This window comes from Heliangelus exortis, chromosome 22 (genome assembly GCF_036169615.1).
Source record: "Heliangelus exortis chromosome 22, bHelExo1.hap1, whole genome shotgun sequence".
Taxonomy (NCBI): Eukaryota; Metazoa; Chordata; class Aves; order Apodiformes; family Trochilidae; genus Heliangelus; species Heliangelus exortis.
Window position 1 is genome coordinate 6,786,247 of NC_092443.1, and position 22,815 is coordinate 6,809,061.

General features: G+C 50.3%; 5 protein-coding genes across 22 annotated transcripts in view; 3 read left to right on the plus strand and 2 right to left on the minus strand.

The window, feature by feature from the left end:
- Positions 1-8,724, minus strand: part of GAPVD1 (GTPase activating protein and VPS9 domains 1) — a 30,023-nt gene extending 21,299 nt beyond the window's left edge. For 5 of the 17 annotated variants that reach the window (XM_071766322.1, XM_071766319.1, XM_071766321.1 and 2 more), the window contains exons 1-4: positions 8,561-8,689; positions 7,968-8,014; positions 2,242-2,455; positions 998-1,841 (exon numbers count right to left, since the gene is read on the minus strand). In XM_071766322.1, the coding sequence (XP_071622423.1) occupies positions 998-1,841; positions 2,242-2,455; positions 7,968-8,014; positions 8,561-8,670 (1,215 nt within the window). In that variant the 5' untranslated portion in view covers positions 8,671-8,689. Of the gene's footprint in view, positions 1-997; positions 1,842-2,241; positions 2,456-4,837; positions 5,022-7,967; positions 8,015-8,214; positions 8,333-8,560 lie in introns of those variants that run through there. The other 12 variants (XM_071766331.1, XM_071766324.1, XM_071766332.1 and 9 more) reach the window with 11 other exon arrangements.
- Positions 8,725-8,906: 182 nt separating this feature from the next.
- Positions 8,907-13,121, plus strand: HSPA5 (heat shock protein family A (Hsp70) member 5). Its single transcript, XM_071766335.1, has 9 exons — positions 8,907-9,027; positions 9,139-9,277; positions 9,481-9,712; positions 10,006-10,143; positions 10,374-10,486; positions 10,569-10,959; positions 11,285-11,522; positions 11,703-11,870; positions 12,242-13,121. The coding sequence occupies exons 2-9, from the start codon at positions 9,162-9,164 to the stop codon at positions 12,799-12,801; spliced, it is 1,956 nt and encodes a 651-aa protein (XP_071622436.1). The 5' UTR covers positions 8,907-9,027; positions 9,139-9,161; the 3' UTR covers positions 12,802-13,121.
- A 788-nt stretch (positions 13,122-13,909) lies between these two features.
- Positions 13,910-15,912, minus strand: RABEPK (Rab9 effector protein with kelch motifs). The gene is made up of 7 exons (XM_071765951.1): positions 15,798-15,912; positions 15,562-15,710; positions 15,332-15,484; positions 15,081-15,242; positions 14,764-14,913; positions 14,458-14,607; positions 13,910-14,285 (listed from the first exon to the last, which is right to left on the minus strand). The coding sequence occupies exons 1-7, from the start codon at positions 15,854-15,856 to the stop codon at positions 13,990-13,992; spliced, it is 1,119 nt and encodes a 372-aa protein (XP_071622052.1). The 5' UTR covers positions 15,857-15,912; the 3' UTR covers positions 13,910-13,989.
- Positions 15,913-15,924: 12 nt separating this feature from the next.
- On the plus strand, positions 15,925-19,326 carry PPP6C (protein phosphatase 6 catalytic subunit). The gene is made up of 7 exons (XM_071765952.1): positions 15,925-16,051; positions 16,170-16,265; positions 16,384-16,449; positions 16,909-17,050; positions 17,431-17,510; positions 17,658-17,867; positions 18,500-19,326. Exons 1-7 carry the CDS (start codon positions 15,977-15,979, stop codon positions 18,746-18,748), a joined length of 918 nt encoding a protein of 305 aa, XP_071622053.1. The 5' UTR covers positions 15,925-15,976; the 3' UTR covers positions 18,749-19,326.
- A 113-nt stretch (positions 19,327-19,439) lies between these two features.
- ARPC5L (actin related protein 2/3 complex subunit 5 like) lies at positions 19,440-21,938 on the plus strand. 2 transcript variants are annotated; one of them, XM_071765954.1, is made up of 4 exons: positions 19,460-19,656; positions 19,950-20,022; positions 20,190-20,366; positions 21,582-21,938. In XM_071765954.1, exons 1-4 carry the CDS (start codon positions 19,517-19,519, stop codon positions 21,642-21,644), a joined length of 453 nt encoding a protein of 150 aa, XP_071622055.1. In that variant the 5' UTR covers positions 19,460-19,516; the 3' UTR covers positions 21,645-21,938. The 2 variants fall into 2 exon arrangements, with proteins under 2 accessions (XP_071622056.1, XP_071622055.1); XM_071765955.1 differs by lacking the exon at positions 19,950-20,022 and having other exon boundaries at positions 19,440-19,732.
- Positions 21,939-22,815: the final 877 nt, after the last annotated feature.

Here is a 22,815-nt window from a genome sequence, read left to right on the forward strand (position 1 = left end):
TGCACACACAGTATGCTGTGAGCATCCATACTCCCCCCCCCCTTCCAAGGAACAAAGCAGGTTTTGTTTTTACAACACATCAGAATTGAGAGTTGAATCTAGGTCATCTTAAACCCAGAGATTCTAGAAGGCTGTATATATTTTACTAAGGAAAAAACCCAACAACAAACATACCAAAAGCCCAAGTTGTCTAACCCTTGTGTTAGAGCTGATATTCCTTACCCATCTCCAGCTGTGCAACAACTCTCAATTTTAAACAGTTGCCAACTGGAAGCTCTGCTACAACACCCAGGCAAAGACACAGGAGAGCATTGCTAATGTTATTTTACAAAAACACTGTTGTCTGGGTTAGACAACATTAAACATAGATTTTGTTACTTGTGTGGGCAGTATCCACAGTCAGACAAGCATTGCTTAATACCCTCAGACTACACCTCCACATACTACCACTGAGATGCCCAAGTATTTACAGAGACAAAAATTTGTCATGAGGGCTGGGGAACAGGGTCCAATGAAACAGCAGATAGCTACCCACCAGCAACACTGGCCATTGCTGACAGATAAGGAGTTTTTTCAGCAGAATATTTCATTGCTTTATGCAACACCTGGCATATTTACCATAATATTTAGCATTAGAAACAACAGCATAACACCCATTTACCCACAGTCCAGAATTCATCTTATAATCACTTATACACTTCAGCAATTATCCCTCAACATGGCTTTTATAAAGTACATTTGCAACTCCAAGAGATAAAGACATACACACTATCATTTTTAAAGTCAATATTTTAAGCAAACAGATAAATTTTAGAGTCCATCTTTTCAGCAATGATTAACACTAATATTTTGCTAGCATTCATCTCATAGGTAGGTGGGACAGTACCTTTACCTCTACTGCAGCAACATCAGTTCTAGTGAAAAAAAAAAAAAAAAAAGCCAAGAACATCTTATACTTGTGTGTGTTTTTTTAAGACTACTTCATAATGAATCATACCTGCATCAGATTAAATCTTGCCACCTCATTTATAGGAGCATCAGAAATGATCCCATACTGTTCTGGGTTAACAATTGCAGGACAGATGAAACATGCTAGAAGGAGGTCTGTGCACATGGCTCTGACCTCCCCAACCTCCAGCCTGTCTACACATGAGAGGGTTTTGTACATTTGTGACACAATCCATCTCAAGCTGTGAGGAAAACAGTACGTGTTTTGTTTGAGATAGCCAATGAATTTGTTCACCAAGGTCACCAGTTTGGCCTCATTGGAGTCAACCATCTCTTGGACTCTTTGCCTGAACTTCTCTGTGCCTTTCTCTCCAAATAACTTCTCCTGTTGTATGGGGGAGAATCTCTCAGTCAGCTTGTTTGGATCAGTTTCCAGGTGGTCTTCATCTTCAACCAGAAGCTGCATGATTGGCTCATGTAAAGTTGCAGTAAGAAAAAGTTTTGCAGAAAAGAGTCCTTCAGAGAAAAGTTTGAACAAGATGCTGAATGCACAGGTGCCTCTTCTCAGCAGCCTCCTGGGGTTGTCACTTTCCTTAAGTTCAAACTCAATCAAGTACCGGAGGACCTGGAGGAGGTAGCTCTCATCCTCCTGCATGATGCAGTTGCCATAAATGGAGGTAAAGACTGTGTGAATGACACTCTGAGTGTTGTCTTGGTTGAGCTTCTCTCCAGCAACCAGACAGGATGCAATAAGCCTAGGGTTCTCTCTCAATCTGTTCAGGAATTCTCCATACACAGTTTCCTGAAATCCCAACTGCTTGTATCCATCCACAAACTGTGTGTCCTCCAAGATTTTGGCATGCTGGCAACATTCAGCAGGAGAAGCTTCAGCACTTTGAAGAAAAAAAGACATTGAAACAGTTTAACTAACTTTTCAGCAAACAAACATCAAACAAGATGCTATGTAGTCAGCGTGTTAGCATGACTCCCACCAAGGAAAAGAAGCCTTTCTGTCTAGATAATACAAATGATTTGCAAATTCAGGATTAAGCTGAGTTTGTTCCCATAACTATGAACAGAAGCAAAACACATATATTAAAAAGGCAGCTCAAACAGTCACCAAGTAAGTTTCAGGTGAGTCAGATGTCCTAGCTAGACTTGTTTTTAAACCTTACTATTTTTATGATCAGCATAGCAAAAGTCTCCAGATACTAAGCATGAAAAACCTGATGAGTTTGCTGCAGTTCACGTCAGTTTAGGAACTTGTTCTCCCCAGGAGCACCCCCAAGTCACCTTGTTATGATCAGCCTGTCCAAGTTAATCCTTTGCTGCTTGGAAATCCATGCCGTGCGGTACAGCTTCTCTGCTGTCTTCAAGACATCTGCATTGAGCCTCTGGATCAGCTGCTTTTCCGAGTTCACGTAGAGCCGCTCCTGCTTGAGGTGATGGGCCAGCGTGTGGATGTCCAGCTTCACCATCTTGGGCAGCAGGCAGGTTACAGCACCCACTGAAAGAAAGGAAATGACACAGGTGAGTTCCACCAGTCAGGGAACAAGTTCTGTCAGCCCCCACAGGGTGATAAGCAGGTCACAGCTTTATGTGTGTCAGGAAATACTGCTGCACCCCTTCCCTGCCAGCACACTGAAACACCTCCCAAATCCAGGGCCTCCCTCTTAATGACTGAGTCACTTTCCTTAATTCAGTTTCCTAACTGCCAATGTCATTAACCCCTTGTTGTGCCATCACATCGAGGACACTTGTGTAGCCACCAATGATGCCTTCAACTCACACTCATGAACTGAACTAGCACAGTGCTACAGAACTCCAACACATCAGGTAAGAAACTGCCTGTCACTTGGAGAGATGTGGCCTTGCCACAGTTCAGATGACACAAGCTCAGGGCCACTCCAACTCACTGCCCAGGGAACAAGCACAGATTTCTGCCTTTACTCCTGTGTCCTAAAGCATGCCCATATGACACAGAACTGCCCAAGCAGTTGGGTGTGGTTATCTCTGGCCTGTCAAAATAAAGTCCTCTACAACCTATGCCTAGGAAGCACCAAGCTTCCAACACTGGTCTTTCCTGCTGAAATGTTAAAAATAACAAGTAAGTAAAAAATAAAAAAATAAGTAATATCATTACCCAGATAAGATGGAAGTTGAAAATAAGTCTGGAGACTCTGCTCAACAGTAGAATTAATTCAGAAAAAAATTCCTCAAATATTTCAATTCAGAAGAATATTTCTTTGGGCCATGATCCAAAAATGTTGCTTCAAAGAGAGAAAAACTCAAACAACTGTAGGCTTTCATAGTACATCAGGGATGAAAATCTACACAGAATACTGTTATGTCTCAATGTAACATCAGCTCTAACTTTACAATCAAAAAAGCCTCTTAGTTACCAGATAACAGGTCAACACCATTCAAAGCAAGTTCAAGGAGCTAATTCACCTAATTAGCTCTATGAAAGAAAAAAATTATCAATGGCTTTAATGCTTAAAGGGCAGAATCATGCAAACCAGATTGCTTCCATGGAATTACTTATTAACTGCTTTAGGTCTTCTCCACCAGAACTAACAGCCATTCTTCCTAACCTGGGAAGGAAAAGGGTTTGATCCAGCTGTCACCTGGAACAGCAAACTGTCAGATACCTGAGTAATGGAGACATAACTGAGCTCTCAAAAGAGCTGGTGATGAACCTTCAGAGACAACACCACAGTTAAATGACAAACAGCCCACAGTGCCTCCAAAAGAGCCCTGTTCCACCAGACCACCAACTCCATGCTCCAGAAACTTGAAATAATGCACCATACCCTGACCTAACACTGCCCCCTTCCAGTGTTGTAAAGATGGAGGGGTCACTGCTCAGCACAGCACATAATCCTCTCTGAAGAATGCCCATCAGCTCCCTCACCAGTCACAGGTTTTACATTTGTTGGGTTCTTTCCAGCATGTGGGGAGAAAGGCTGATGACCAGGTGCACCAACAACCATCACTGCTCCTTACATATGTCACTCAGTTCTTGCACTTATAGTTTTACCCTTATAACCAAAACCCTGAGACAAAGAGAAGCTGTCACAAGCCTTTATGCATAAAAAATTTGCAGTCTCATCATACCTGATGGTTTAAAAGTCATTCCTAGCAAATACAGACAACCATGTGTATTTAGTTCTGAAAAAAAAAAAAAACAAACAAGGAAAAAAAAGAAAACAAAAAAAACCCACAGTGGTTCCAATGCATGCATTCAGAGATTAAGAAAGGAACTTCAAGGATGCAAAAATTTAATGTCTTTAACTAGGACAGTCTCAGAGAAATGATCAGAAGAAGAAACACTGGCAATACTGCCAAAGTTCTTTGAAGAACAAATAACAGCTCCTTGCAACAAATTTATTTTTAGTCCCAGAATTTTAGGGCTCACAAAAAAAAAAAAAAAAAAAGTGCATTACACTTGATACTGGCTGCAAACCCAGCAATATCTATTTATTAGGCTACCAGCTATTGCTAAGAGCCAGGACAAGGAAGTCACATGCAGAAAAATATACATACAGAAGATCCACAGAACTGCCTCCTGGCTTCTCAGATGCCTTCTGCTTTAAGGCTGTACTTAAGAGTTGCTCACATTTTATCAAACCCTAATAGCTGATGTTTTCCATTCTGAAGTATCCATCCATAAGCTCTACTTTTTTGGTTCTCCTCCTGGAAACCAAGTGTGGGGAAGGAAAGGGGGACCCACATGGGGCACCCCCTGTGAACAGCCTGTTGACCTCGCCTGCAAGCCTCTGCCTTGCCAAATTTCCAAACAAGCTTCTATTTTTGTGGCACTCATTATGAACACATTTAACAGTAGACAAACTGATTAAACAGCTCCTGAGGTGTCTCAGATACTTACAAGTGAAGTTATTGCTCTCACTGTTTCACTCAGTGTCTTTTTCTTTTTTTGATAGAGATGCTTTCAGCAGCAGGGACAGGCATTGAACAGCTTTCAGCCTCTGAGGAAAGACTGTTCTTTTCCTCCCTGCCCCACAGGTGGGAATGAACTCCAAAATCCCAGTAGTAAAGGAGACAAAGATGGCCTGGAAACAACAAACTTCTTCTGGTAAGTTATGATTACCAAAATAGCAGTCAAATTACTGGTAAACTTCTCTGAAGCTATGGACAATAGAAAAAGGGAAAAAAAATAAAATAATGGAAACAAGAAAAGAACTGATAGGAAGTGAACAGCAGCACATTAGTAAGCATCACTGCTTTGTCCAGAGCTATGAAAATTCACAGGGTTATCCTGTGGATCTGCAAGAAGTTAAATGTATGACAGTAGTTTTTACCCTATGTACAAGGAAAAGGGATCAGCAGATCTGTACTCATAATCCTTAAAAATTAAACTGGTTTGATTGCTACTGAACTACACCTCTGTTAAGAGCAATGCTTCCTTCATACCCATTTACCTGTTTTTGAAGTTATTCTGAAGCCACACAAGTACAGCAAGCAAAAGTGCAAACAACTCTGTCTTCACCTGAAGTTTCTGGCAGGCATTTGAGATCAAGAGATGCAAACCAGGTAGTTTAATACACGTGGTAGTAACACACGACACCATGACAGACACTGTTGCCCTTCAGAAACCTCTTCACTTTATGACCAGCATGAAAAGATAAATGTTGCATTCTCTGACCTTCCCAGGCTCCACAACACTCACTCCAGGCCAGCATTCAGGACAAGAGCTTCAGAAGCAATCAGCCACACTACATATTTGGTAACACAGCACAGTGTGTGAGCAGAGGGAGCAGTGGCAGCCTCAGCTGGTGCTAATCCCAGAACCCTGTTTGTCAGATTACCTTATCAGTTCCTCCTCAACAACAAGGTGCCCATCATTACCCAGCTCCCTGCTTTACAACCACCACATACATAACTGTATAAGGAAGCCAGCTTAGGGAATTTAGATATGCAACAGTCTGCTGTGGCTGAAAAATCAGATATTAAGTAGCTCCTGCTATGTACAAATTATTTCTCAACCCTGGCAATTCCATTTTGATATGAAAACATTAGGTTTTTGTCAGTGCTCAGTAACATACCCAAAGCTGTGACGCAGCAAGAGAAGCTTGGCACAGCAACTGAAGCACTTTCACTTCATGATGCTCCAATCTATCAACAACAAAGACTCTGTGACCTGACAGCATCTGAGGTGTTTTGCCCTGCTATCAACACAACATCACTTTGTTCAGATCCCAAGACAAACCCTGCTTTTGGTAAATGTAGGTACTGAACTCCAACTTACAGCCCATGTGTGTTTGTACTGTGGCACAAGGGAACATGCAGCACCTCTGTTGAGTATTTCTGCAATTCAGCTGACAGAAGAGATTAAGCAAAATAGTAAATACTGCTAGTACACCAGATTCTTCTTCCTCCTCCAGCATTTCCTGCCCGGGGTTATTTTCTCCAACTGACTCTTGCTACACAGGACTCAACATCCTAAGCAAGTTTAGGCAGATCTAACATAGGCAGGGCAGGGCAAGGCAAAACTGAAATCACTCTGTCTTACTGAAAAATAATTCCTAAGCATGCTTGAAGAGCTTTCAAGATATTCACACCCTATATGAAGTACTTCTTTCTCCATTTATATTTACAGTAGTAAATAACAAGCCTCCTTTCTTTATATGAGCTAACAGCCACTATCCCAAAGTCGAGCTAAAAAAAATCCACTTTTCAGTACAACAGCTCACCACAACCTAGAAGCTGAACTCTCACATTAGATGCCTGCCATGTCAGAACACGTGTGCTACATGCAAAATGCATTTCAGTTTGCTACAGTTCAACTATCTAATCAATAATTAATTAAAAACTCCTACCTCAAGTTTGTTTCTGCCAGTGGCTGCTCTGCAGCTATCACTGAACACACTGTCTGACCAGTGAGATTTGTGTGCAAGAAGCACTTTGTTTCTCACACCCCTTAACAGAACTTATCAGTAATGCACAGGATCAGCTGGCTACTAAATTATGCATTATGGTACTACTGTGTTGCATAAACCCAAATAAGCATACAACCATTCTAAAATCTAATCCAGTTGCTCATGCTGCTAGAAGGAGTTCCCCTTATGTAAGGAGTCAAAGTTTATTAAAACTTTTAGACAGAGTAAGTTCAGAACTTAAACTGGCAAAAACAACCTGTTCCAGGCCCCTTCTCTCAGACTGCCTCTCTTCCTCATCATCAGACATCCCACCTGCAATCCACCATGAAGGGTGCATTCTAAAGACAGAGTAAGTTCTTCAGGACCTTAAATATTTTCGACACCTCCCCCCCCTTCCAAAGCATCAATTTCAAAGTCTGTTTTCTAAAACCACCATCCTGCTTCTTTTAGATAAGTGCAAACATTAGATGTCATGTACTTGCTGTCTGTGCCACTCCCCCCTCCATCACCTTCAAACTGCAGCCTCCACTTGGGAGTCAACGGCATTGTTCACAAAAATAGCTTTCTACCTATCACTAAGTGTAGTGTCACATGCTTGGTTTGACAGCTTAATCGTAAGGGCTCTCTTCCTTCAGAGTGCAGTATCATGACTTTGCAAGAAAAAACACATACTCGCTCGGTTAAGTTCTTCAGCACTAAGGGTCAATGAATAACTAAAAAAGAAAGTCACGGTACTCGGCAAGCTACAAGTTTTAAACCTGCACAACGCAAAAGCCATAAAGGAACAACGTTCACAGCCAGCTGCTCCAGCAGCCAGCAACTCGCTGCCCAACCCCACAGTAGCAGTGAGGGCCCAAGCTGCCAAGTGCTTCAATTTTTCAAATACCTCTGCAAACCTCAAGAACTACCGGTTCCCAGATACTAACATGGCAGGTAGGACTGGCTCCGGCCGGAGGCGGCTGACAGAGGTAAAAGAAAGGCAAGAGACAAACACTCGAGGAAATCTTAAGGCCAACTTCGCTTGTTCCTAACGCACCAACCTCCCCTGCGCAGCCCCCCGGCACATGGCTCTGGACAAACCTCCCACCCCGCACTTCAATATCAATAAACACACCCTACCTACCCACTGCTCGGTCGCCGGGAGCGCTGCCTTTCCCTTCGCTTCCCTGAAAAAAAAACCAAAAAAAGCCAAAGGTGTTTTTTTCTTTTTTTTTTTTTTTTTCCTCAGGCCCCGGGCCGGCCTAGCCTCGCCTTCTTCCTCCGTGCTCCTCCTCTTCCTCACAGCAACGCAGGGACGGGAGAGGGGGGGAGGCCAAGCAGAGGAGGAGGCAACAGGGAAGAAGGAGGGGTAGGAACGCGCCCTTACCCGGCCAGCACCCCGGCTCAGCCGCCGCCAGGCTCCCGCTGCGGCCCCGAGCCAGGCGCGGAGGAGCGGGACTGCGCAGGCGGCGGGCGGGAACGGCAGCCGAGCTCCTGGGACATGTAGTCCCTTGGCCGGGTCCGGGGCGGAGCGGAGGCTCCGCCGCCGGCCTCCGCTCCGCCCCGGACCCGGCCCATACCTCCCCCTCAGAGGACGAACCCTCCTCCCCTCCCTCGCTGAGCTGATGTAACACTGCGCCTTCCCTCACAGCCCGGCTGACTGAGGGCCCTCCCGCGGCGTGAGGAGCCAGGGCCGCAGGGGGATGTGTCCTCCCGGCCCCTCTGCCTCTCACCGTGCGTCCTTCACGGGGTACCGGGGGCGATGTTGCGGTCGCCCCGCGGCGTGAGGCCCTGCAGGAGCGGCAATCGCCCCGCCATAGCCCTGCCGGGGGTCGGTAACCATGGAAACTTCCAGAATGTGGTTCCCTCCCCACCCCCCCCATGCCCCACCATGGCGCCCCCCGCCCGCCCTGCCAGCCAATGGGATGGCTCCGCTTGGCTCACGCTTCTGTGTTGATAGGTCGGGTTGAACCAATCGGGTGGCGGGAGGGGGGGAGAACCCGGCTGTGGCAGGGACCGCTTGCTTCTGGCCAATCACGGGAGGCCAGCTTAGTAGCAGCCAGCCAATAGGGAGGCTCCAGCGAGGGCGCTGCGGCCAATGGTGAGGCTCCACGAAGGAGTAACGGAAGGTATATAAGGACGGGCGGCGCGGCCTGGGCGCTCAGCGGCAGTCGGAGTTGCGGCGCGGTCGGTGCAGACGGTAAGGGCGGCGGTGCGGGCCTGGCCGGGCGTGGTGGGGAAGAGGAGGAGGGTGAGCGGTGGTCGGCGCCCACGTGTAGCCTCCATTTTGTGACCGGCGTTTCCTCGGCAGGGCGGTGCGGGCTAGCGGTCGGGATGAGGCACCTCCTGTGGGCGCTGCTGCTGGTGGGCGCCGCGCGAGCCGAGGAAGAGGAGAAGAAGGAGGATGTGGGCACGGTGGTCGGCATCGATCTCGGCACCACCTATTCCTGGTGCGTGGGGAAGGCGTTGGATGGCTGGGAGAAGGGGGGGGGTGGTGGGGCCGTCCGGGCCTTGGAGGCCTGGGTAGTGGTGGATCTCGGGGGAGGGGAGGCGAGGCGAGGCATCGGGCGGTGGGGCTTGGGGGAACTGCTGGCGGTGGGGATGGGGGAACGAGCAGGTCCTTGCTTCCCCTGACTGCTCTGTTCTCCCCCAGTGTGGGCGTCTTTAAGAATGGCCGGGTAGAAATCATCGCCAACGATCAGGGGAATCGTATCACGCCGTCCTACGTGGCGTTCACGCCCGAGGGGGAGCGGTTGATCGGGGACGCCGCCAAGAACCAGCTGACATCTAACCCCGAGAACACCGTGTTTGATGCCAAGCGGCTCATCGGCCGCACTTGGAACGATCCATCCGTGCAGCAGGACATCAAATATCTGCCGTTCAAGGTGCGCCCCGAACGCGGAGGGTTGGGCGGGTGGGTGGCGGGAGGGGCCACATGTCCGGTGCGGAGAGGCTACGAAATCATGGCGCCCTCTGATCAGCCCTGCAGTTCCCCAGTCCTCCTGAGAGGGTTGGGGTGCAGTCATGTGTGTGGTGGACAGATAACAGCTCCTTGTAATAGATGGCATTCGAATTGTGTCTGTTACAGGGGCTTTAGTTAATATTCAGAAACCCACTTGGACAAGTAGGAATAATTCCATAAACTGTTGAATAGGACAGCATGCCTTGTCTTTTATAGGTTGTTGAAAAGAAAGCCAAGCCCCATATTCAAGTTGATGTTGGAGGTGGACAGACAAAAACATTTGCTCCTGAAGAAATTTCTGCCATGGTCTTGACCAAGATGAAGGAAACTGCAGAGGCTTACTTGGGGAAGAAAGTAAGTGCATGATCTTACTAGTAAGAACCTAAAGCAGCAGCTTTACATAGCTAAAGATGGGTAGGCTGAATCTCCAGTAACCTTACAGTGCTCAACTGATGGTGGGGTTTTACCTCTCCCTAAAGAACAATGGCACACTTGTTACCAGCATCACCAGGGTCTTTTACAAGCTGTGCAGCTGTGTTTCATTTCTGTAACAAAGCCCCATCCATCTCTCACTCCCTGCACAGGTCACCCACGCTGTTGTGACCGTGCCAGCCTACTTCAACGATGCTCAGCGCCAGGCTACGAAGGATGCTGGGACCATTGCTGGGCTGAACGTGATGCGGATCATCAACGAGCCGTAAGTAGCTGAACCTCTCCTGCCTGCTGGGGAGGTGGTGCTGGTCCCAGTTCTCTGAATGGGAATGGTGTTGTCCATGCAGGACAGCTGCTGCCATTGCTTATGGATTGGACAAGAGAGAGGGTGAGAAGAACATCCTCGTGTTTGACTTGGGTGGCGGAACTTTCGATGTCTCCCTCCTCACAATTGACAACGGAGTCTTTGAAGTGGTGGCTACAAATGGTGACACTCACTTGGGTGGGGAAGACTTTGACCAACGTGTTATGGAACACTTCATCAAACTCTACAAGAAGAAAACTGGCAAAGATGTCAGAAAAGATAACAGAGCTGTGCAGAAGTTAAGACGGGAAGTGGAGAAAGCCAAGCGAGCCTTGTCCTCTCAGCACCAGGCTAGAATTGAAATAGAATCATTCTTTGAAGGAGAGGATTTCTCAGAGACACTTACTCGGGCCAAGTTTGAGGAGCTGAACATGGTAAGTTTAGAAGGGTAAAGTTCCACCCCAGCTACAGAGACTTTTGCCAATCTGCAGTACTTCATGCTGTGACATTGCACTTTGGAGTATAAATAACTTCCTGCTTGTACTAAACAGCAGCAGCTGCTCCTGCTGGGGGTGGCTGGGGCTGTGTCTGCATTAATGACAGCTGAGGCCTCACCAAGGCTGCTCAAGGCAGCTGATGTTCCTCTCTAGTGGGTGTCCTTTGTACCCTAAGACCACTTAATTCAGAGGCAAGGCATATGGAAGTAGTGTTACAGGCCCATAACACTGTAATAAATAACTAATAATTTTATCTTCCTAGGACCTGTTCCGTTCCACTATGAAACCTGTTCAGAAAGTTCTGGAAGATTCTGACCTGAAGAAGTCTGACATTGATGAGATTGTTCTTGTTGGTGGCTCTACTCGCATCCCCAAAATACAGCAGCTAGTTAAGGAGTTCTTCAATGGGAAAGAGCCTTCTCGTGGCATTAACCCAGATGAGGCTGTAGCCTATGGTGCAGCTGTCCAGGCTGGTGTTCTCTCTGGGGACCAAGATACAGGTACTGACAACCTTTCCTGTCACCTCTAGACAGTGGATATTGCTTACTGACAAATACAGTAGAAGTTTTCCAGTCCCGAACTTCAGAAATTTTGTGCTTCTGAGGTCTCAGGATTTTGGTTCTGGATGAGATGTTTCTTCTTCCCAGGTGAAGTCATGTCATGGTGTTGATCTGTTCCAGGTGACTTGGTGTTGCTGGATGTCTGTCCTCTGACACTGGGCATTGAGACTGTCGGAGGTGTCATGACCAAGCTGATCCCAAGAAATACTGTTGTTCCCACAAAGAAGTCTCAGATCTTCTCCACGGCTTCTGACAATCAGCCAACTGTGACCATCAAGGTCTATGAAGGTAAGTGTCACCCATGGTGGCCTGTGTGACAGCTGGAATTTGTCCATGGGACTTCCATACTTGTTCCTGTCTTATCACAAAGTCTGTAGTTATTTCTAGGTGCTTACAGATATCTCCTCATGCTTGACCACAGAGCTAGCTCCAGTTCTGATCAGGATTCCTGATCTGCATAAAAAGCTGTTAGCATTTTTCTCAAATGTCTTGGATTGCATTCTGAAAAGCTCCTCTGTAAGGGGACCTGTGGGAGGTCTCCAGACAGATAGCAGATTAAATTTAAAACCTTGCCTCTGAAATATTTTTTAGCTCTTGGCTTCATAAAGCACAAGCCACTGCTAGGAGAGAAAGAAACAATATCTAATTGTGTCTTCTAGGCGAGCGTCCCCTCACCAAGGACAACCACCTCCTGGGAACGTTTGATCTCACTGGAATCCCTCCTGCCCCTCGTGGTGTCCCCCAGATCGAGGTTACCTTTGAAATAGATGTGAATGGAATCCTCCGTGTCACAGCTGAAGACAAGGGAACAGGGAACAAAAACAAGATCACAATCACGAATGATCAGAACCGTCTGACCCCAGAGGAGATCGAGAGGATGGTCAATGATGCTGAGAAGTTTGCAGAGGAAGACAAGAAGCTCAAAGAGCGCATTGATGCCCGGAACGAGCTGGAAAGCTACGCCTATTCTCTGAAGAACCAGATTGGGGACAAAGAGAAGCTGGGTGGCAAGCTGTCCTCTGAGGATAAAGAAACAATAGAGAAAGCGGTAGAGGAAAAGATCGAGTGGCTGGAAAGCCATCAGGATGCAGACATTGAAGACTTCAAAGCAAAAAAGAAGGAGCTGGAGGAAGTTGTTCAGCCAATTGTCAGCAAGCTCTATGGCAGTGCAGGCCCTCCCCCTGGTGAAGAGGAAGCAGGAGAGAAGGATGAGTTGTAGATACTGGCATCTCCGAATGTTGTGTGTATATATTGGACTCAGGAACACTTGTTTAAAATATTGAACTCTTCATTTGGAATGTAACTCTGAATCTTCACTCGTGAGTGGAGCTGGAACCGCTAGCCCAAAGTGGCTGTATACTGCTTTTCGTTAGCAGTTGCTTAGTGTCGGGGGGGGGCAGGGTTGTGGGGGGAGGAGTGTAAATGCAAATGGGGTGTAGGAGCAGCAGAAGTGTTCTATTTAACAACTCGGTCATGTGGGTTTGGTGTGGAGCTTTTTCTACCCGAAGCGACCACAATAAATTTGTTATTTACACTGGGCTCTGGTCTGGCTGGTGTGTTCATTCCTTGGCTACAGCGCTGGGTTCTTGTGACAAGTGCTGCACCTGAAGGGGGCGGGTGTCAGTGCAGCTCCTTGATGTAACAGATCTCTCTAAGGGAGGTGTCAGCCCCTAATTGCTAATGAGTTAGGGCAGGGGCTCTCTGGAGGTGCAGCTGCTGGGGGCCTGGGTCACCCATCAGTAGTGCCAGAGCTGTTGGATAATGCAAACTTCAAAGAGACTGGCTTAGCTGCAAATAAAAGTTCCTGTGGTACTAAAACAATTTTTAGGAGCTTTATAGGAGTCCTTTGTGAGACAGAAGACTAATTCTCTGAAAACTAAAGCTAATAAATTGTGATAAAGCCCAACCTGGATTTGAGTCTTATAGGTCATGATCAAAGAAAGGTCATGACCTTTATCCACTCTAGGAGACAGGGGAGAAGTTGACCTCAGCACAGAAGGAGCTGTGGGGCTTGCTCTGACACTTTCTAGAAACCAATCAACACTGGGCACTTTCCCTGTGGTGAGGGACAACTCTTCAAGTTTCATTCACCTATTTTCAAAATAGTGGAAGTTATAGCTTCAATCATACACCCCAAAACCTTAAAATTCCAGGCTACATGGCTTTGCAAATGGAAGTGTCTTGTGCAGCCAGCACTCTCTCTCTCTCTCTCTCTGGGAAGTTGTCCTGGCAGCACAAACCCTTCCAGACTCCTGTGTTCCAGTGACCCATAGCCTGGTGCCACCTGACCTCAGCAGGGCTGTACAGAGAGCACTGGTACCCAGGGGGAGAGAACAAGAATTTGTTTATTGGAAAAAACCCAACTTAATCTGACAGGAATACAAAAACCACCCAGCAAAGGCTGGTGCTACTCGATCAGGCTGACGAGGCAGTCCTGGTACATCTCCCCCTGCATGTCCATCCCCCCAAATATTAACAGCAGGTGCATCACTGTGTCCTCAGAACACTCCTCCTCCTGGCTCTGGAGGGGCACAGCTGTGTCACCTCCTGAGGGGGTGGATTCCTTCCCAGCTTTCTCTTCCCAGGTGACAGCTCCCACGTCTCTGCTCTTTTCAGCCCGCCAGGGAATGACACACATGGCGTGATCCAGCCGTGCAGGGGGTAGGGGGGAGTCAAACTGCAGGAGTGTCCACTGCTGCTTCTCTGCAGTGCAAAGGGACACAGTTGTGTCTTGAAATGTAGCCAGAGCAGTGGTGTCATTATCTAGGTTCACTTTCACCCTGTACTGCTGTAACTCCAGTGCAATGGCACCGGATACCAGGGGGTGAAGCTGAGGGGTACCACGTTTCCCATGAGCTGAGAGAAACCTCCCTACCTGTGTGATACCTGTACGTGGTGTCGAGTGCCCCGTCAGGACTTACTCCACCAAAAATGTACAAGTGCTCTTTGAACACAGCAGATGAGTGTGACGCCCGTCCTCCCGGGACATCACCAGTGGCTGGGATCTTAACCCACCTCATGTCAGCTGTCAGAGAAAAAGAACAGTCTGTAGTTACACATGATAAGAAAACCCCACCAGGTGGGTAATACTTTAAGCACTAATCTTTTAGAAAAAAGCTCCCCCAAAATCAAAACATGTCACACATGGCTACTGCTCTGCAGTGCCTCTATCCTTACTTACTTATATCAATGCAGAATAGGTCATTGTAAAAAATATCTCCAGCTAAGCCTCCATGGATGAAGAGTTTGGTCCCAACTGCAGCCACAACGTGTCCATGCCGAGGAGAGGGGGGATCACCCTGAGTGTCTGGCTGGGACCAGGTCAAGGTGGCTAAAAGTGACAGGAGATAAGTGCATGTCAACAGCCAGAAACATCCACCCATCACCTGCAGCCTAAGCCAGGGCCAAACATTTCTACATGTGGGACTGAACCTGAAACCCCGACCTCCTGTCCAGCTGCACAGATCCCACCGCTTGGAGCAGCACATCCAGAGGTACCTGTGTCGAACACGTGAAGCTGCTGGTCCTGAACGGGTTCTGCTCCCTTGTGTCCCCCCCCGAACACGTACAGGCACTCTCCGATGGCTGCTGAGGAGCTGTGGAACGTCCTGGGCAGCGGCTGCTCGCCGCTCACCTCGGGGCTCTCCCAGGTTCCTACGGCTGATGAAACAGCCCCTTACACCCTGACCGAGGCGGTGACAGCCCACAGGCTCCAGCCCCTTCCCAGGAGCCCAACTGCGGGCACTCACCCAGGTCCAGCACCTGCACGCAGCTCCGGTTCCCGGCCGGGTGGGCGCCGCCGAAGACCCAGAGGCGGGGCGGCCCGGCGGGGGGCAGGAAGGTAGCGTGCTCGTAGCGCGGCCGCAGTCCGCTCCAGGCGGCCGCCGACCAGCGGTGCGCGCCTGCGGGCAGCGGGGAGAGAGGTCGGCCCGGCCCGGCGGTACCGCGTCCCCCCGTGCCCTCCCGGCCCGGCCCTCACCCAGCTCCACGAAGTGCGCGTCCGCGAAGGCACCGGCGGGGTCGGCGCCGCCCAGGAGAAGGACGCGGCCGCTGCCGCCGCTCGGCAGGAAGAGGCATCCGTGTCCCACGCGGCCGCGGGGCCGGGCACCGTGCGGAGACAGACGGTACCTGCGGGTAAGCGATGGGCAGCGCTCAACCGAGCTGAGCCGGCCAGGCCCGGGCCCGGGCCAACCCGGAGGTCCCCGCCCTGCTCACCACTTGTCCGGCTGCGGACGGTGTCCCGGCTCCAGCAGCGGCAGCTCCCGCGGGCCCATAGCGGGGCAGCCCCGGGGGAAGCGGCCGCCGCCTTCCGGCCCGCGCCGCCGGAAGCGCCGCCAGCTTCCGTTCCCCGGAAGTGCCGAGCTCTGCTTCCGGTCCCGAGCCGCCGTCCCAAGATGGCGCCGCTGGACCTGGACAAGTACGTGGAGATCGCGCGGCTCTGCAAGTACCTTCCCGAGAACGACCTCAAGGTGCGGCCGCGGCGGGCGGGGACCGGGGCCGGGGCGGGGTCCGGGCGGATCTGGCGCCGGTGCTGACTCGGGGCCTGCACTGACCCGAGGCCGGTGCTGATCCGCTCCTCTCCCGCAGCGCCTCTGCGATTATGTGTGCGATCTGCTGCTGGAGGAGTCCAACGTCCAGCCCGTCTCCACGCCCGTCACCGTCTGCGGGGACATCCACGGGCAGGTAACGGGGGCGGCCCCGCCGCGGGGCTGCCCTGGACCCCGGCCCGGTCCCGGGGCCGGTGAGCGCAGCCCCGGTGCCGCCGGCCCCGCATTCCTGACGCCTCCGCCTCTCCCCGCAGTTCTATGACCTGTGCGAGCTGTTCCGGACGGGCGGGCAGGTCCCCGACACCAACTACATCTTCATGGTACGTGTATGCGGGCCGGCCCGGTTCTGGCAGGTGCTCGAGAGGCGATCCGGGCGCTCAGATCCCGAGCCCCTCACCGGGTGCCGGAGCTCAGCCGTGAGCACCGTGTCTGCCTTGGCTGCCGAGGGGTTTTGTTTCGCTGGGTGGGGCACGGACCCGCGGTGCGAGGCGGGAGCACGGTACCGGCCCAGCAGAACCCCTTTGGTATCCGCAGTGTCCCCCGCGGCGAGGAGAGTCCCGGGGCGGCTGTCGGGGAGCTCTGGGTGGGTGCGGGGGGGCTGTGACAATGTGACAATCCAGCCTGGGCCTCCCGGTGGCCAGAGGACCTGCGGGTCCCCCCTGATCCCAGCTCCCCTCCAGCCCTTGCTGTCTCTGCGCTGCCAGCAGTGTCCAGCGGGTGCCTCACTTTGCCTTTTTCTCTGAGTGTTTCTCCATTTACGATGTTTTTTTGACTTGCAGGGTGACTTTGTAGATAGAGGGTATTATAGTCTTGAGACTTTCACTTACCTCCTTGCACTCAAAGCCAAGTGGCCCGATCGCATCACACTGTTGCGAGGCAATCACGAAAGCAGGCAGATAACACAGGTGTATGGATTTTATGGTAAGTCTGTATCCAAACAATTTTTGAAGGGGGGTAACACATCATAACTGAGGGCAGCATCTTTCCTTTGGGAGGGCCTTTCTGTGGACTGGATGGGAATTGGGCTCAGCAGAACCTGAACATTACAACTTGTTAACATGATCACTGTGCTTGTGAAGCAGAACATCTTTTAGTGCAGATATTGCAGCTCTCTTCCTCTGGCATCTGGGTTTTCTCTTTGCTTTTTGGTGCCATGGTCAGTGTTAGAGAACAAGGACATATTTATAGAGAATGGGCTTTGGTGTTGTGCGGTGGAAGGTTCTGCACAGAGTGACAATGTTAGTGTCATTCCCCTTAAGCTGGGGACATCTAAACACAGAGCTCTGTTCTCTGTTTGCCAGATGAGTGCCAAACCAAATACGGGAATGCAAACGCCTGGAGATACTGCACCAAAGTCTTTGACATGCTCACGATAGCGGCTGTAAGTGTGAACACCTCGTGGTGAAAGCACAAGCAGATGGTCGGGGGGGGGGTGCCTGGTGGAATCAGTGACCTTCGTGGGTCATTCTGGAGTGTTGTGGGCTGGGTTGAAACACTGAGTGTTTCAGACACTGTGTCTCTTCTCCAGTTAATAGATGAGCAGATCCTCTGTGTGCACGGCGGCCTCTCTCCAGACATCAAGACACTCGATCAGATCCGAACCATTGAACGTAATCAAGAAATTCCTCACAAAGGAGCCTTCTGTGACCTGGTCTGGTCCGACCCAGAAGATGTGGATACGTGGGCAATCAGCCCGCGGGGAGCAGGCTGGCTCTTTGGGGCAAAGGTGACAAATGAGGTAACGATGCCCTTGTGTGAACAGCAAGGAGTGGCAAGTATGAGATAAATGGGAGTGTTCAGCTCAGTTTGATGCTGCCCCAGCAGCAGATGATGGAGGGCACAGTGAGATGATGAACGTTCCCTGGCAGACCACGGCCAGAGAGTTGTGGGGTGGAGAGGGCTTGCTTGAGCCAACTTGAAAAAATGAGCCTTTTGAACTTTAAAGCAGAAATATACCTGCCAGATGTGCTAATACTGACCTTGCTTTTTAAAATTATAATGCAGTGAGACTGACTGGTATCACTGATACTTTTCTAGGGATTTAGGAGGAAAAAAATACTGTTGTATTTTTCTTGATAAGTCTTCATTTGTCTTTGGAAAGCAGCAAGCAGAACTCTTTGGGGCTCTGTGGCCTTTCTACAGCCAGAGAGGGACTGAGCCCTGCAGGTGGTACAGAACTGGGCGCAGGAGCCATCACCTGCATTTCATGGGTGTTTCTCACTGCTCACAACTCAAAACCTGAATAGTTTTTCTCAGTGAGGCAGCTGCTCTGTAGCCCCTCATGTTGTGTGTGCTGTGGCAGGGGGGAGGCTGCTGTGGGGGGCTGTGTGGCTGCTTGGGGAACACTGACCATCCTTCTTTCCTTCACAGTTTGTTCACATCAACAACTTAAAGCTCATCTGCAGGGCACACCAGCTCGTTCATGAAGGCTATAAATTCATGTTTGATGAGAAGCTGGTAACAGTATGGTCTGCTCCAAATTACTGCTACCGCTGTGGAAATATCGCGTCAATCATGGTCTTTAAAGATGTAAATACAAGAGAACCAAAGCTGTTCCGTGCAGTCCCAGACTCAGAACGTGTCATTCCCCCTAGGACAACCACGCCGTACTTCCTCTGAGACCCCTCCCCTCCAGCTGTACCCTCCCCATCCCCTCTACTCTCCCTTTACAATATACTTTTTATGGAGCACTTTGCTGCTGAAATGCTGCCTCTTGCCTTTTTTAATTTTAAATTATCTAAATTTATTGTGTATTATGGTGTCTGTAGCAAGTTCCTTTTTTGTTTTTTTTCCTCCCCTACCCTAGATTAATTTCAGAGTATTTGTAATACATCCTTGAAATTTATACTACTGCATGTAGTTCTCGTGTATCTCTGGGTTTAGATGAAAGGTTTTCCTGTTAACAGTCGTGGTAGTGGGAAGCAGCTCGGTGCCGGTGCTGCCCAGCTGTGTGTTCGGTAAGTTTTAAAGAGATTTCAGCAGCAAAGTCACCGCCCGTGTGCGATGGGCCGCGCCGGCCGCCTTGTATGGCACCGAGTCCTGGTGGTTCCGTGGTACCAATAAAGCGGTCTGAAGGGCTGTTCTCCCCCCGACCCCTTTTTTTTTTTGTTTTGTTTTCTTAGGATTCCGGTGAAAAATACAAAAACCTGCTACAGCGATTGACTTTGTACATTAAAGTAATTGTTCTGATTTTTTCAGATACTTTGTGTTTTTAATAAAGCGCTACCTTACCCCAGCTCCGCCTGCGGGGGGAATCACGGGAACCGAACCCCTGCCCTCCCCCGCCCCTCTCCCCGCCCGTTCCCTGCCCCCGAACCCCGGGTTCCGGTTCCGCTTCCGAGCGGGCGGGTGGCGGTTCCGGTTCCGGGGGGTGCCCGGTCCGGCGGCATGGCGCGGAGCACGCTCTCCTCCCGCTTCCGCCGCCTCGACATCGATCAGTACGACGAGAACCGGTTCGTGGAGGAGCCCGAGGAGGCGGCTGCGGCCGAACCCGACGCCAGCCCCGAGGTGGAGGCTCTCCTGAGGCAATATCCTTTGGGCCGGGCCGGGTGGGTCCCGCCGCTTCCCCGGGACCGGGCACAGCCTCCCCGGGGCCGCACTGAGGTTCGCGGGGCCGGGACCCGGGATCGGCAGTCAGTCCCGGCGGGGGTGGCCCGGGCGGGGGGCGGCCCGCGGAGCTTCTCCGTGCCCCCCCTGCCCTCCCCGGCGGTCGGTGCGCGGTTCTGAGGGCAGAACCCTCCCTCACCTCCCACGGTTCTCGGGGTCCCTGCGCTGCCCGGGGCTCCGGGGCTGCGGTTTGAGTCCTTGACCCGCGCCGCACAGGGGACGCGCTGCGAGCCTTCCACACCGCCCTGCGCAGCTCCCCGCTGCACGCCAAGAGCCAGGCTGCCAAGGTAAGGGCCAGCACCGGGCACAGGGACCCTCCTGCAATCGGTACCGGCCCGCACAGGGTCCCGCCTGCTTGCCCGGTGACAGAACTCAGCCGGCACTCTGCCCAGCAGCACTCGGGATCGCTTCCACCTTTGCTCGTTCTCACGTCCTCCTTTCCTTGTCTCGGCAGGAGCAGGCCCAGGGAACCATGCTGAAGGTCCTCACGTCTTTTAAAAGCAGTGAAATAGAACAAGCGGTGAATTCCTTAGACAGAAATGGCGTTGACTTGTTAATGAAATACATTTATAAAGGATTTGAAAAGCCGACAGAAAATAGCAGTGCAATATTACTCCAGTGGCATGAAAAGGTACGTGTTCCTTCTGGTGCTGCAGGGGCTCAGCCACGCTCTGCAGGGTCCTGTCAGTGGTGCCACAAGAGAAGATGGTGGCAAGGGTCTCCTCCCTGAGCAACAGGGACAGACTGGGGTTCCCTTTTATCCTTGGTCTCTGAGCATGGGCTTGTAAAGCCTTTTTCTTCATGTCAATGCTTGTCCTCAGCCAGGGGAGGAGATGAGATGTGTCAGGGCAGCATCTGTGGATGCATCTCCTGCATCTTCTGAATGCAGTGGCCCCACCAAGGAGGAAGCTCTGGGAGAAGAGCTGTGGGTGTTTGCACAGAGCAGATGCCTTTGTGGCTGAGTACTGGGCTGAGGGCTGCTCCTCCCCTCAGGCAGGAATCCCAGTGACAGCACTTGGTCTTCCTCAGCTGCAGGGGCTGTGGTGGCAGCACTGCCTGCCCGTGCTCTTCCTGGGAAAGTTGATCCCAGGGAGTGCTGCAGCCCACTGCTGACACTGCCTGCTCTGGACTGGGCACAGGATTTGTCCTGTGATACCTAAAGACAGAACTTGTGTAGTGACTCCAGGTGTTTGCAGCTGTCTCTGGCTTTGCAGAACCCTGGCAGGGAAGGAGGAAGGAATTTCTCTGGGTGGCAAAGATCTGTTTCTGCTCAATTTTCTTTTCCCTTTTTTCCCTGTTGTTTCCACTGGCTGCTGTTTTCAGGTCACTGTGGGTGGGTGCTCACAGTGTTACACAACACTGCCCTGACTGGAAGGATGACGGTGCTCACAGCATGTGGGCACACGTACAGCACCACATCCTCTTTTCTTTTGAAAGGAACAGGGCAGGTCTGAAGTAGGCTGGGCAGGGTTTGAAACCTTCCTTTGTGTGCTGGTTTTTAGCACTACCAGCAAGACGTTTGGCTCACTTGGAAGAGCCAGCTGCTCAGCTGCAGCACCGGCCTGTCTGCTGGAGCAGGGCTGTCCTCTCCATGTCTGTCCTCCCCATGTCTGTCAGGTTTGGTGACTCAGGAGCCTTTATGTGCACACTGTGTGGGCAGGTTCTGCCCTGGATGTTTTGCAGTCATCTGTACAGCAACAGCAAGTGTTCTCCTACACTTCAGTACCCAAAGGAGATGACTTACAATGTCTTCACAGATTTTGTTTGTTCTTTTGCATGCAATGCAGCAGCTGCCCTGCCTGACATGGTGACTCTGTGTAATCTCTCTTCTTTTCCCATCCCACAGGCATTAGCAGTAGGTGGACTAGGTTCCATAGTAAGAGTTCTTACAGCAAGAAAGACTGTTTAAAAGACTATTAACTTGAACCCAGACAACGATCAGGTTTGGACTCAGAAGAAGAAATTAGCTGGAACAACACTGGTCCATCTTTATTAGAGATTGCAATCTACTGACATACTATGGAAACCTTCTCTTGGAATGTTTTTAACCTTAAAGGTGGGGGAAGAGTAAAGGTATTCCTGCTTATCCTGACTATCAAATACAGGAGCCAAGGCATCCTCCTGATCCCTTTAAACAGCAGAGAGATGGTATACTCCTGCCTCCTGTTACTGAAAGTGAACAGGTATTTTCAAGATGCTGCTTTATTGAGGTGTGGTGATACAAGATCCTGTGTACTGCTTATTTCAGAGGTAGCTGTGTCCTTGGCAGATGCTTACGGGTGGGAGAAGCGTTAATGAGCATGGTGGGTTTGTAGGTGTGGTCAAAGAACTGTTGGACTATGGGTTGGTTTCAATGTAAAGTGCCTGCTGCATCAATAAAGTTCTTGGATCACATGAGTTAAGAAATTTGGTGTTTGCCGAATCGTCTCACACTCAAAAGCAGGCCCACATTATCCCTGTTCTCAGTTAAGTGTCCACTGTTCCCTGAGTGCTCTTTATTCCAACTACTTGCAGAACCTGTCCTCAAATCCAGGCTGTAGGGAGTGTCACCAACCTCAGCTGTGCCATCAAGGCTTCAAAGATGCAGTGAATACAACACATAATCACCCATGCTTTGATTTTTATATTCTTGCCCATCCTAGAAAGTCAATGAAGTACTTGAACAGTTACTGTTCAGATACGAGTGCCTCCTCCCCTTCTAAAGGACTGAGGTATAGTAAAAGCTGCTCCTTGGATGTACCAGGACACAACTGCTCAGGCCATTACTGTCTGCACAATCACTACCAGCACCCTTGGTGTGGCTTGGCTGGCAGGAAGGAGCACAATTGGGCACACTCCAAGGGAAGCAGCTGCTCTGGGAGCTCTGCTCCATCCAGGCTTTGTTTTTAGCAGCTGCTAAAACAGCAAAGAGAGGATTTTAGGAGGCAGAAGTGCTCTGCTTCATTCCTGGCATAACTCCCTAACAGAAACAGACCCTCATTACATAGCTGAGACTCCCCTCCATACCCTGGGCAGAAAGTGGGGTTTGTTTCCCACTTTAAAATTTTCTCATTTTTAAAAAGCCATAGCATCCCAGTGGA

Bases quoted from the DNA above. Each gene is read 5' to 3' on its own strand.
- PPP6C (XM_071765952.1), top strand. From the start codon at position 15,977: ATGGCGCCGCTGGACCTGGACAAGTACGTGGAGATCGCGCGGCTCTGC. The intron at 17,511-17,657 runs GTAAGTGTGAAC...TCTCTTCTCCAG, and splicing joins ACATGCTCACGATAGCGGCT to TTAATAGATGAGCAGATCCT. The intron at 17,868-18,499 runs GTAACGATGCCC...TTTCCTTCACAG, and splicing joins GGGCAAAGGTGACAAATGAG to TTTGTTCACATCAACAACTT.
- RABEPK (XM_071765951.1), bottom strand. From the start codon at position 15,856: ATGGGCCCGCGGGAGCTGCCGCTGCTGGAGCCGGGACACCGTCCGCAG. The intron at 15,711-15,797 runs GTGAGCAGGGCG...GCTTACCCGCAG, and splicing joins CGTCCGCAGCCGGACAAGTG to GTACCGTCTGTCTCCGCACG. The intron at 15,485-15,561 runs GTGAGGGCCGGG...CGCTGCCCGCAG, and splicing joins CGCGCACTTCGTGGAGCTGG to GCGCGCACCGCTGGTCGGCG.
- HSPA5 (XM_071766335.1), top strand. From the start codon at position 9,162: ATGAGGCACCTCCTGTGGGCGCTGCTGCTGGTGGGCGCCGCGCGAGCC. The intron at 9,278-9,480 runs GTGCGTGGGGAA...GTTCTCCCCCAG, and splicing joins CTCGGCACCACCTATTCCTG to TGTGGGCGTCTTTAAGAATG. The intron at 11,871-12,241 runs GTAAGTGTCACC...TGTGTCTTCTAG, and splicing joins GACCATCAAGGTCTATGAAG to GCGAGCGTCCCCTCACCAAG.
- ARPC5L (XM_071765955.1), top strand. From the start codon at position 19,517: ATGGCGCGGAGCACGCTCTCCTCCCGCTTCCGCCGCCTCGACATCGAT. The intron at 19,733-20,189 runs GTTCGCGGGGCC...TTGTCTCGGCAG, and splicing joins CTCCCCGGGGCCGCACTGAG to GAGCAGGCCCAGGGAACCAT. The intron at 20,367-21,581 runs GTACGTGTTCCT...CCCATCCCACAG, and splicing joins TACTCCAGTGGCATGAAAAG to GCATTAGCAGTAGGTGGACT.